The sequence below is a fragment of the Lampris incognitus genome, chromosome 8 (genome assembly GCF_029633865.1).
Source record: "Lampris incognitus isolate fLamInc1 chromosome 8, fLamInc1.hap2, whole genome shotgun sequence".
NCBI lineage: Eukaryota > Metazoa > Chordata > Actinopteri > Lampriformes > Lampridae > Lampris > Lampris incognitus.
In genome coordinates, this window is record NC_079218.1 from 48,388,804 (window position 1) to 48,402,612 (window position 13,809).

Below are 13,809 nucleotides of genomic sequence, written 5' to 3' on the forward strand. Positions count from 1 at the left end.
TGACGCGCACGGTTCCCCGCCGCTGTCACGTGGTTCACCTGCGGAATGTTGCGCGTCGGCTGCGGCGCCACGTTCAAGACTGATTCGGCCGCTGTCGCGCGTCCTGCCCGCCCACCTGTCGTTACTATGGAGACGACCCCGCCGAAACGCGGATGAGAATGAATGAACAGTTAAATGGCCGTCTATACAGCTTCCCCGGGGCAGAATAGCGCAGGTCAGGACGTTAAGTGATCGGCAACGGCCTCACCTACGGGAGGATGAGGAGGCTCGACAGCTCCCGTCAGGTAAAGCGGAGCCAATGGGAGCGCGGGAGGGAGTGCTCAGGGGGGGGTGTTATATGGGGCGCTCCCTTTCTCAAAGAGGCGGGTCCGCGGCGGCGCCGACACAGCACACCTCCATATGGTGATGAAGTACAAACACCAACCCCATCCACTGAGCAGCGGCAGCGTCGCTATCAAGCACCCGGAGCTATCGTCGGTTTGCCGAGGGGGGGCAGGTGACAACAGCCCAGGCGAGACGTCTTCTCCAGCGGGGAGACTACTGCTCCTCTCACAGCCGCGGCGGTCTCCGCGGTAGACGCTGCCTGCCTGCCTTGCCTGGCTGACGGCTGCACGCAGTTCGCTCTAATTGCTTAAGCCCGCCCGCCCGCCAAGATGGAAAACGCGCACACCAAATCGTCCGCCGAAGTTTTGGAGAACTTCGGCGTGAACGAGAACACCGGGCTGACTCTGGAGCAAGTGAAGCACAGTTTGGAGAAATACGGAGCCAACGGTGAGTAGCTTTCTTTGGCTTTTTTCTACACGGGGCTCTCGCCCCCCCTCCCCCTCCCCCCCCCGCACGCATGGATGTAAAGGTCGGCGCAGACGCCGCAAAACGAAATAGGAGATGGGTCGTGCGCCGCCGCCGGACCGAGTTTTGCGGCGGTTTCCCCCCTTCGCGGCGCAAATGAATGAAACCGAGGTTCCGTCGAGCCCGTGCAGCCGAGCGGAACCGTTGGGCCGAAGTTGGGACGCGCGCGCGCGGTCCTGCGCGGTCCTGCGCCGCCGCGTAAAGGAGACGAAAAAGGAAAAAAAAAGATGGCTGAACGCCGATCGATTTGAATAATGGATACGGCGCGAGCTGCTTTTCTGCTGGCTCGCGACGCCGTGCCGAACACGGGGCGCGTTCGAGAATCGGCCGCGAGGAACCGTTTTAGTCCTTCACGCCGTCTTAACCCGGTTAACACCGCGTGTGTGTGGTGTGTGGTGGTGGTGGGGGGGGGGTAGCGAGAGGGAGAAATGCACCGACTCCTCATCCGTGCAGAGATGAGGAAGTTCGGTGCTGGGCGGGATACGGTGGAAGATGGGCAGGTGAAGATTAAAAAAAAAAAAAAACTTGAACAACCTGTTTCCCACTCTCAGCGGTCGTCCCCCAGCAGTGCGTCTTCTCGGTTCGTATTACAGGATTAATGGGAACTGGATCCACCCAGGCGGATGAAACGGCTTTTATTGTGCATGTGTGTAAACAGTGAGGCGCAATCTTGCAAAAGAAGTTGATAGGGAGGGGAAGGGGAGGGGGGGGGCACAAAACAGCTGTTTAGGTGAAAGGGGGCAGTGAGCCGGTGCTGGGACGGGTCTTCCACAGGTTGGTCCATTTCTGGGGACGCGCACCACTGTCAGCTCTGCCAGCTTCAAACTAAAATAAAACGACCTAAGACCCCGGTCAGAGCTCACCTTTTGTGCTGAACTCGAGTTCGCCGAGTGTCAAAGGAGCGGATGTGCCCTTGACGCCCTTGCCTTTCTACCCCTGCCTGTCATTTGCATGTGTGGCCAAGCTGTGCAGCAGACCAGAACGTGGTCCCGGTCGGAACAGTTGGACCTTTTGTTGCAGCCAGCCAAGCCAGCATCTCTGCCCAGCGCTTTGTGATGACTTCATGGAAAAAGAAGAAAGAGAAAAAAAAAGAAAAAGAAGCGACGTCTTGCTGCAGATAACATCTCTTTCGCTTTAGCTCTCAACTTCCTGTCTGCGCGAGTGCATGCAGATAAACTGCTGGGGGGGACACCCTCTCCGTTCTCGTCACATTGCAGCGTTATCCATCCTACAGCATAGCCTCCTCTACACACACACACACGGACCCACAACTCGAGACAGCCCCAATTCTTGTTTTCTCTCTCGTGTTATTGCACAGTGCCGTATCGGTTCTGAACGGGTCATTTCCCCTTATGAGAAACCGTACAGGCTCCACATCCACTGCACGCTGTCTTGTCCTGGGAGACAGAGCCCTCCTCTGTTGTCTCCCTCAGGTTTCTTCCTATTCTTTCTCCTTGTTGAGGAGGGGGGTTTTTGTTGTAGGGAGTTGTTCCTTATCCGATGCGAGGGTCTAAGGACGGCACGTTGCTGTAAAGGCCCCCCGGAGGCAGATTTGTGATTATTGGGCAACGCGAATAAAACTGACTTGACTTGGTTGTGGACTGCCAGGACTTGGGTCTTGGTATCCGTTTCTGCCAGCGTCTGTTGAAAGGCGGCCTGTGGATGGCCTGACTGCCTTCCTCCCGCTGGCACCGGTCCACGGCTTTCCTCTCGCAGGCGTGGGTTTGTGGGATCTTATCGTGCGCAGGATTATTAAATCAACATGTGCACAAACGCACGCCGTCGTGTGTGTGTGTGTGCCGGACGGGTCCACCGAGGTTCTGCCTCGGCCCTAATTCAGCAAAAGGGAGCAAAGGCCTCTGGCGTGGAGGAACTGGGTCTGCCGCAGTTGGTAGTTGTGGGCTAAGGCGAATAGAACTGGGCCAAGAAGGACGAGACCTTCTGCGGGACACCTTCCCAAGTGTCCACGGGAGGGGGCGTTGACATTCCAGAGGGGTGATGGGACGATATGACACGCGGCTCGCTCAGACTCAGACATAACACCCGTCTGTGGGCTGACGGGTGACGGGATCTCGCGTATGAGTTTCCCTCTGGGACTGGGGTTGGGGGGGGGGGGGGGGGGAGTTAACCAACAGAACCAAATGCGGTTATGGCGCGGAGGGAGGGGAGGGGGGCGGGGGAGAGCGGTGGTGTCCTTCAGAAACGCAGCTAATTTGAGAACTGAATGTGTTATTTCCTGTTTTGTTTTTGTTTTTTTCGTGTGTTACATTTTTTTTCCCTTCACTTAAAGATGAGACGGGAAGGCTCTCCGGAGCTTCCCCGCCGCTTTAGTGGTCCGGTGTTTTGCCTTTGCAAAAATAATCCAGCAATAACGTCTCGTTCTGAAACGCTGAAAAAGCGGTCTCCGACATCTGGGCAACCTTTTCTACAAAGCGGCAGGAAGAGGAAGGCAGCTGACCTTCTATTCACATGTTCCATTCACTGTCCACTCTCAACTGTTGCTTCACCCCCCCACCACCACCACCACCCCCCACCCCACACACACACACACCCTTACACTTTTAGACAATTCTAGTCAATTCACTCTCTAGAGATGTGCAAGACAAATTCTCACTTTCAGTGTGCAGAGAGATCACACACACACACACACACACACACAGAGTAAGGGAAGTCACACACCTTCCTCCGGTTGGTGTGTGTGTGTGTGGGTGCAGTAAAAACACGTGTGAAACGTGTGGCGCTACCACGTATGTATGTGTATCCTGTGTTCCCTCGTCCTCGCCCTTTACGCTCATTAAAGGCCCGGCTCAACCATTTTTTTTTTAATAAACCACTGTGAAAATGTTGACAAGGCATCACGTCCGTGACACCCCCCGCCCCCAACTACCCGCTGATGATGATTAGCTATACTCGGCAGCATGGTGTGCGACCTTAAAGGACAGTTTCACTTCTTTTGAACACAGGCAGGCCCCATCAAAACATGGTTGGACGCCATTAGTGTCATGCCAGTGAAAACTTAACGCATCTCGTCAGTACTTCAGTTGACCGGTTGAGGCGAGATCCCCCCTCCCCCCTTCAGTGTGAAGCACTTTGGGTATCAAGATAAAGTGCTATGTAAATGTAATCCATTATTATTAATTGTAAAAAAATCCACTTTGCTGAATTTTTTTTTCTTCTTCTGTGCTTCAGCAGTCCAGTAGGACAAGCATTTAATGTCTCGACAAACACGATATAGGGGCGTCTATTCCGGTCGATTCCATTGTCTACCAACACGGGGATCGCCGGTTCGAATCCCTGTGCTGCCTCTGGCTTGGTTGGGCCTCCCTACAGACACAATTGGCCGTGTCTGCAGGTGGGAAGCCGGATGTGGGTATGTGTCCTGGTCGCTGCACTAGCGCCTCCTCTGGTCGGTCGGGGCGCCTTTTCGGGTGGAAGGGGGAACTGGGGGGGGAATAGTGTGATCCTCCCATGCGCTACGTCCCCCTGGTGAAACTCCTCACTGTCAGGTGAAAAGAAGCGGCTGGCGACTCCGCATGTATCGGAGGAGGCGTGCGGTAGTCTGCCGCCCTCCCCGGATCGGCGGAGGGGGTGGAGCAGCGACCGGGGCGGCTCGGAACAGTGGGGTAATCAGCCAAGTATAGTGGGGGAGAAAAAGGGGGGGGGCATGATATATCTCCTTTTCAGTAGCGGGAAAGATCGCAGACGATGCTGTCAAGTTAAAATGACTTCATTTTGCACATCCGGAAATACACTTCCCTCGCTACATCCAGGTTGTCCTGATACGGGTTGGTTTACTGTGGGGGTCCATGGCTGTCACAGGGGCAGAGGCCTACAGACCCTGCATCACCCACAAAAAGTATTCACGTTGGATTTTGCTCCTATGAAACAGATATTCCGAGTAAACACAAAATAAATGAAGATACGTCATGGATTTTGAAGGCGTGGCCTAAACGATTGACCCATTGGACTTTTTTGAAGCCCTCTGAGAAGACTCGGCCCAGTGGCAAGTTCCTCGACACGGAAGCTACCGGTGAAGTTCTGTTGCGTGAGATTCTAAATGGTTCTCGGCCAAGTTTTAACGCAGCCTGGGTTCACAGAAACCCTGATCGGTGCTCTAATCTCCTGGTTTTTCTGCGGCGGAGGTTTTTTCAATTTCAGCGAGCACTTCTGGGTGTCCTTTTGCAAGCAGGACCGTTTCATCTTTAAAGTTACAATTAATTGCCAAAGGGAAGGTGTTTTTGTGTCATGTAAATGAAGAAGGATTGAGTTTATGAGGCATTTTGAAATGAACCATAAAACGCCACCTTGTCATCTGCAGTTTCGTGCACCTCGGACAGTTGCAAAACTTGATTTATCAGTACAACCTAGTAACAAATATCATTGTGCCATTATAAAACATCATATATGAATAATCCTATATAAATTGATGACAATTCAAGACAATATAGTAGGGGTGCAAGTAGATATCGATACATAAGTATCGCGATAGTATCTTTTGTGATACTGTATCGATTCTCAAAACCACTATATTGTTTTTTAATTGTTTACATGTAAAGGTTCACGACAAACATTGTGTGTTGTGTGTAACCCCACGACCACTAGATAACAGTGTTGTAATCTATCTTCAGCCAGTTGACTCTCCCACTCCAACGTAAACTGAGACAGGAAGTAGCATAAGCACAAAGAACACAGGCCTATGAAATATATATATATATATATATATATCGCCTTTCTTACAGTATCGCAATATATTGAATCGGAACCCCCGTATCGTGATGCGTATCGTATCGCCAGATTCTCCCCAATACACAGCTCTACAATATAGGTTATTCCTGAGCAAAAGTACTTCTGAGGTGCGGGTGTCCGGGTAGCGTAGCGACCTATTCCGTAGCCTACCAACATGGGGATCGCCTGTTCGAATCCCCGTGTTACCTCCGGCTTGGTCGGGCATCCCTACAGACACAATTGGCCGTGTCTGTGGGTGGGAGGGTCTTGTGGGTATGTGTCCTGGTCGCTGCACTAGCGTCTCCTCTGGTCGGTCGGGCCACCTTTTCGGGTGGGAGGCGGAACTGGGGGGGAATAGCATGATCCTTCCACGCGCTGCAACCCCCCTGGCGAAACTCCTCACTGTCAGGTGAAAAGAAACGGCTGGTGACTCCACATGTATCGGAGGAGGCATGTGGTAGTCTGCAGCCCTCCCCGGACCGGCAGAGGGGGTGGAGCAGCGACCGGGATGGGTCGGAAGAGTGCATGGGTACAATTGGGGAGAAAAAGGGGTAAAAATCCCCAAAACAAAAAAGTACCTCTAGGTGAAAATGTCCTAGAAACAGTGCTGGCTTCAATGTCGGTTAAAACCATCTTGCAGTCCATCTATATCCATTATCCAAACCGCTTATCCTGCTCTCAGGGTTGCGGGGTTGCTGGAGCCTATCCCAGCAGTCACTGGGCAGCCCACTGTTTGTGTTAGGGAACATATTAATGCTACAAATGACTGTGCAGCAGATATGTTGTTGAGAACGTGGGCCCTCACATTGTGTAGTCCAACAATAATGAGAAGCAATTTGGACATCCGTCCATCTAGCTAATTGCTGGAGCATATTGTACAGACACTTTTGCTTTGGTTTTTGCTTTTATTGCTATTATGCAATTTCAAAAGCCATTGCTAAATCCATAGTAAAACGTGTGAGCCTTTTTTGGCACTCCTAAAAGTGGAAATATGATGTCAGCTCTGTTTGTGAGTTTCAGCTGAGTAACTGAAAGTTATGTGGCTCTCACAGGAACGGTGTTGTTTGGTTGGTGCAATCTGTGTTGTCTGAATGTGTTGACGTTATTGAGCAATGCTTTTGGAGTGTTACGAAATTTTACTTGGCAATACTATTCTAACCACCGATGGCAAATGCAACTTCCTCTACAATGCAGGATTTCACATAGGGTTGTCTTTCTTCCTGTTACAACGCAAGTTTCACCCTTTCAGTTCGTCTGACTTTCTCCTTGGGCTTAGAACAGGATTCGGTGGGTTTTATTTCCGCTACACTCTCCAACAAATCAACATACCTATGCAGGTTCCTCAAAATTTCTCTGTTCACTTTTCCCATAAAGTGTTGTCAATGGAATATTTTCAGATCCACATTGCTGTAACATTTGATGTGTTGGGTGAAGGAGGGGAGCTGAGTTTCAGAATAGCTTTAAGTCCTGTGATCCTGCGCTTGCTTGTCACTTTTCCTCCGTTTCCTTCCTCCCACTTCTCCAGTTGTCAGTCAATGTGTCCTTATGGAAAGATGATGTTGAGTCACTGGGCTCAAAAGCACTCCCGCCACCGCACTCCTGTCTGGGTGATTTGGTGAAACATTCAGTCCTCCTCCTTTTTGAAAATTGCAAGTGGGGAGGTGTGTGGGTGCTATTATGTGCAATTGTGTCGACAAACTTAACAGTGTTTGTCTTTGAGTATTATAAAGGCGGTGTATGGCTGCTCACAACTTGCCTGCTGCTCATGACTTGTCGCATGTTAGGTGCAGATGGAACGCTATTATTTAAAAAATTTAAAATCGGTGCTATTGTAATGACCACATATGACTAGACTCACTAGCCCTTGGCTAATGGGGCGGACCCTTCAGTTGTCTGGTTAGTGCAGTCCGACCCGGGTTCGCTTCCCGGCTGTCCCTGAATTCGCTATACTACTGGTGTCAGAAATGGGATGGTGAGACCGTGAGGCCATCGGAAGCGTGTGCGCCCAGCGTAGCAGGGGAACGCGCCTCATGAAGGGGGGGGGTAGGGCGTAGTGTAACAACCATGGATGACTAGACTCGCTAGACCTTGGCTAACGGGTCAAGCCCTTTAGTTGACTGTTTAGCACATTTGCCTGTGGTGCGGGGAACCCAGGTTCACTTCCTGGCTGCCCCTGAATTCGCTACACTATTATTTAAGATGTGCAATCTGCAGCAACTATACTGCCCAACGTGGCGGCAGCGGCATTGACAGGGCGAGTACACATTGCTTTCACCCTAGCCACCAGTGTTCAACAGAGTTCAACATTTGTAGCAGCCAAAAACCAATCAGATTTGATTGTAGGCGTGGCAATCAGTTGGTTGAGTTTTAAGGTGGAGGAGATGATTTTCCTAAGTTGTGTGCAAAATCACTCCCCATTTGCTATACATTGCACTCTATTCACGTTGCTCCATTTTGTTTGTGTTCGAATTCTGTCACATTCATTCACTGTCGTGTCCTCAAAAATTCCCACAATGCAACTCAAAATGTAGTGTCTAGCGCTTCTACACTACTTTAATCTAAAAATACCACAATACAATGTTTCACATCTTTTCCGTTTTGTTTGTGCATTCTTTCACTGCCAAATACTGTGATGGGATGAGAAGAAGCTGCGGAATGACTGTTAAGTGGTATTCAAAGTCTTCAATTATTACTCCCCACGGAGTACCGTATTGAATGTTTCGTATTCAGGCAATAGTGAATGACTGAACAAGTGAATAGTTCTGGACACAGTTCCTGTGTATGAATATCCTGAGCTTTAAGACACAACTGCCCTGTATAAAGGTTGAAATTAAAAAAAGATTGGGCTTGGACGACCATAAGCTGCTGTCTTGGAATTTCTGAACAGTTAAAAGTGTTAATGGATTCACGTGCTATGCTAACTTTGCTATCAACAGTTTATTTCAATGGCAAAATGTTGACATTAGCTTGAACTTTAGGATGAAGTTGAATTGCTGCAAATCACCACTGAAGAAGAGCGTGGTTTATCAGCAAATGACCCGCCCATCTGAACCTCTCTTGAATGCTGTGTTGTGCACCAGCAGCAGATCACGGCTGGAGTTTTGGAGAGCTGCACAGGTGTAATGAGTCAGTGCCGAGCCTCAGTGCAAGAATGTCAAAGCGGGCCCCAGCCTGACCATCACAGTCGGATGTAACATAATGTAATTTCAATAGTGAATGAAAGAAGTGAAAGCACACAGCTTTAAAATGGTCAGCAACAGTGAATTGTACTGCACAGTTGAAGGTAAATGAAATTATTACTAGGAGACCACTGTGCTATAGAACAGGAGTCATAATAGCGAGGCCAAGATAATGATAGATTAGCCTACTTGTTTTCTAATACACAGGACCTGATGTTAAAATCCAAAGTGTCACCTCTTATATTTCTGTGCTTCTGGTGCCAATGGAAGACTTAAGCACTGACCTACGCTACTCTGATGTTGAGAAATGCTGGTCATACACGTCATTGGGGTTGTCAAGTGGGCTCCTACCTTAATTCAATGTTTTACTGACTGGGCCCCTCTGTATCTGCCTAGCTTGTTTACTTGTGAGACCAGTTTGGATCTTTCCTCTTCAGCCAGAGCCACTGGCCACTCTGCTCTGCCACCTCTGATGTTTCCTTGATGGCCTGGTGTAGGGCTTGTCCAATGATCCCCAAGCCCCTCATAAGCCTTACTGTTGATGTTGCCACGAAGCCTCGACATCCAACTTCTACAGGGCATAACTTTGCTCTCCAGTCCCATTGTTCTGCCTCCGCTGGAAGCTCTGTATATTGCAGTTTCTTTCTTTCTAAAGCTTCCTGCACAGAAGCTTCCCAAGGGACTGTGAGCTCCACAAAATACACCATGTACTGAGAGTTGGACCACAGGACTAGACCAGGTCTCAAGTTGGTGATGGCGATCTCTAACGGAGCCATAAGCTTGTTGGCCCACGTCCACCAGCATCTGATAGTCCCGGGCTGCCTCCAGCTGTCCAAATCTGGCCCTTGGTGGGATCTTCCTTTGTCTTTGTTCCGCTTCCCGAACAAAGGCAATTGGCATAACTGGGCTGGTTGTTCTGGGCGACAAGACATTGTTGGTTGTTCACATGCTTTCCAAAGTTGCTGCCAGGCACTTGAACACTTGATTGTGTCTCCAGGTGTACCATCCATGGGAGACGCTTACTTTACACCCAGTGAGGATGTGTCTAGCTGGTGAATACAGGGGGCATGATGAATGTTCACCTAGCCATTAGTTGAGATTTTTAGGGGTAGGAAGAACGTCATAGGTTGCTTGAATGAGGAAACTTATCCTGCTTGACTCCATTTCCCACATGTCCTTTCAGCTGATCTTGAGTTTTTCCACACTCTCCCATCTTATCCACTGACTCTGTTTCACTTGCGACACAACCTTGGCACATCTAATCGACTCCTCCCATTGGCGGATTTCACCCACGACCAACTTCCACCACTATCGTGAAGATGCTTTGTTCCGTGTTGGGCTTGGCCCATGATGTCGCCACAGTGGAGAGGAGATTTTGCCTGCTGAGCCACATTCTTAGCCATCCATTTCTTTCCTGTTGCCAGGGTTGGGGCAGCAGCTCTGATCACAATCCCTTGATTCTATCAGGGTCATCTCCAGTCTCACTTTAGTGCATTTGAACTCCTCTGTGAGGCTAGAGAGAGGCAGTTGGAGTAACCTCTGACCATACAGGCCTATGTTGCTCAGGCATCAAGCAATACCTAACCGTTTTCTCACATAAGAGCTGATTGTCCTTTCCATCTTTTTGACTCTTGTGAGAATACATCATACATGGTTAGTGAACACATAAGGCGAGGTAGTAAACCAAACTGCAGGCACCAGATTTTCAGCTTGCTGGACAGCATATATCGGCCAATGTTCTCCAAAACTTTAATGATGTCTTTCCTAAGCTCATGTGCCTGATCAGTGTCCTTCAGTTTTTGATTGGCTTCTCTAACAAAGTTGGAATAGCTTTTTGATCGATGGAGAACCTTTGTTCTGTCAATTTGCCTTTGATTATAAAGATGCTTCTTGATTTGTATGTCTTGAATTTCATTCTGGCCCATTTACGTTATCTTGAAGCTTCCCTAGAAGGTGCAAAGTGCTGTTGTCGTCATGTCATCTATGTAGGCCCTGGTGAGTGGTCGACGGACTCCAGATTTCAGCCATTCGCAACCCACCACCTACTTGGAAGCTCTTATGATGACTGCCATTGCCGTGGTGAAAGCCAATGGGGAGATGATACACCCTGCCATTATGCCAATCTCCATGTGATGGTAAAGTCTGGCATGGTGAAACAGAGCTGCAGATCATAGAAATAGGCCTTGACAAGGTTTGTGATGGTCTCTGGTATCCTGAAGAAGTCAAAGGATGCCCAGAGGAAACTGAGGGACAAATCTGAATGTGTTGGCAAGGTCAAGGAAAATGACATGGAGACAACTCTTCTTTCTTAGCGGTCTGAATTTGGTGCCAAATCATGCTGGTGGCTTCAAGGCATACAGAGAACCCTGGGATGCCCACGTTTTGCACTGTTTGTATCCACAAGGTTGTTTCTCTTCCAGATAGCTGTTCATCCTCTGAGCTATAATGCTGAACAAAATCTCACCTTCTACATTACCGCATAAGGTAATTTCTCTGCAATTATGGTAGACGAAGCGGCACACTGTTTTAGTTGACTGTGATTCCCAAAATTTCCTGTTTAACGTCACTTGACGTAAGAAAACGGTCATGGATCATGACTTTTAACACTGACTTATTCTTTTCATTTGAGTATAACCCACTTAAAGTAATCGATTTCAGTTCAAATAGCAAAAATATGATATAAACCTTAGATGCTAGTCTATAAAATCGTAGAATATGTCACTTCTTGTGTGCCAGTAAAGATTTCACACTGAAAAGTACGGAACATACTCAGCAGTTGGCAAATTCAAGTAACAAAGTTTTTGGTTTTATTTTAATTGTAGTTTTTTTGAGGGGCGGGGGTTAATTTTCAACACTAATGGCAAATAAAAGGTAATATTTTACCATTAAGATATACCCCCATGCAGCTTTAAGATGGCTGTTGTATTAATGTCGGAAGAATGGCTAAAAATAAATGTCTGAAGAATGTTTAAAGAGAATATCATTCATCTGAGTCATAGGTGAATCTACCCTACCTCCACAGAGAGAATGAAAAAACTATCAGTGGTACAAAGACCCATTACAATTAATGGCATGGGGTCCAATGACATACCTAATTTTTTGGGCGGCACGGTGGCATAGTGGTTAGCATTATCGTGTCACAGCAAGAAGGTCCTGTGTTCGAACCCTGGGGTTGTCCAACCTTGGGGGGGTCATCCCAGGTCGTCCTCTGTGTGGAGTTTGCATGTTCTCCCTGTGTCTGCTCTGGTTTTCCCCACCATCAAAAAGACATGCATGTTAGGGTTAATACTCCTGTCTTTGCTCTTGACCGAGGCATGGCAAGATGAATTGGAGTTGGTCCCCGGGTGCTGGACTACCTCCACTGATTCATCAACAGGAGCAGACATGAAGAGAGACTTAACATCATAAGAGACCATTGTTTTATCCCTCTCCATAATGATTTCCCTCACTTTATCCACATTCCCATAGTGTTCTGAATGTGATGTTCATTACTGTCTACCAATGGTTTAAGAATAATTGCCAGAAACTTGGAGATGTTACAGGTCACTGAGTTAATCATACAAACAATAGGCTCTAATGGCAAATGCTGTTTATTTATCTTAGGTAAACTATACAGACTAGGTGTAGCTTCTCCTGGGTATAATCTGTGATACAAAATTCTGTCAATAGCATCGTCCTGTTCTAACAGCTTCAGACAATCTATCACCTTTTTATTGTAACCGCTACCTGGATCTCATTTCAGGGGCTCACGAGTATTTATGTCGCTAAGTAACATCATAACTTTATCATGATAGTCTGTCTGGTTTAATACAACAGTGCATCTGCCTTTGTCCGCTGGAAGGATGATGATGTTATAGTCCTTACTGAGATTCTTGAGAGCATTCCTCTCGTCTCTGTTGATGTTGGACGGTGGCGGCTTCGCATTGCTGAGGCAGTCTGAAACTTTCGTCTGCAGTTGCTCCACTTCAAGAATCAGGAACACTATTTGTCATTTCACTTCATTCACTTGAGTACATGAAATGAAACGAAATGCCGTTTCCCCCAGCCCACAGTAGTACAACACAAAGACAAAAACACATCCAAAAACTACAAGAACACACATATCCAAACTAACAGATATATCAAAACTAAACAACAACAAAAAAAATCACTGTCCAAGGGAACGAATGCCAGCCAGGATGAATGTCGGAACTGCTAGTCTGCATGGGCTAGCAGTTAGCTTAGCCCGCCCCACTTCCACATCCTGTCAGACCGCCCTCGGTGTTTCCTCTCCGAGCGCAGTTCCAGGCAGGGGCCGTGGTCCGCGTGCCCACCAGACGAAGCAGACCAAGCTCTCCCAGCTGATCCAATGCCAGCCCTCCCGGCCAGACACCCTCGACACACCTCCCTGCACTCCTCATGACGACACCAAAAACACCACAGTCGACGCTAGGTGAGGCCGTCGCCAGACCACCCTCTGTGCTATCAAAACTGCCAGTCTGCATGGGCTAGCAGTTAGCTTAGCCTGCCCCGCTCTCCCAGCCGATCCAGCGCCAGCTCTCCCAGCCCTCAAACGAAGGCAAAACATAGACGTGGACAAAGACACTGCATGGATGGTACTGGGTGAGGCTGCCGCAAATGTGAATTCGTGCCACCATCTTCCGACAACGGCACTAGGTGAGGCTGCTGCAAATTTGCACAGCCATCATCTCACACTGGAAGCAAAACTTCCAGGACCGTGATGTTGTTTTGATGGATCGCTGGTTCCGTAGCTGTGATCAGTTTCACAAGTGGGATTTCCCTCGGCGTGACAGCAAAATTCAGTCCCTTAGCAAGGATGTCTCTCTCTGCCTGGATGAGTTGTCTGTCGGACAGATTCTTCACCCACTTATCCACATTGCCAGCATGTGTCCGACATCTGTCTCTCTGTCTGCCAATTTCTCTGGCGTGCAGCACATAGGTCGAACTTCTTTTGCTGCCTGGTTTTCGACTTTTCGTGTTGAGCTCGATGAGCCTTATTCGTGAACTCAATCACATGGTGGAAAGTGGTCTCCTCTAGATGCGACGTGAGTTTCTG

At 48.6% G+C, this 13,809-nt stretch overlaps 1 protein-coding gene across 1 annotated transcript in view; it reads left to right on the plus strand.

The window, feature by feature from the left end:
• Positions 1-419: 419 nt before the first annotated feature.
• atp2a3 (ATPase sarcoplasmic/endoplasmic reticulum Ca2+ transporting 3) overlaps positions 420-13,809 on the plus strand; it is an 82,025-nt gene continuing 68,635 nt past the window's right edge. Inside the window, exon 1 of the mRNA XM_056284963.1 lies at positions 420-771. Within this exon, the coding sequence (XP_056140938.1) occupies positions 654-771 (118 nt within the window). The 5' untranslated portion in view covers positions 420-653. The remainder of the gene's footprint in view (positions 772-13,809) is intronic.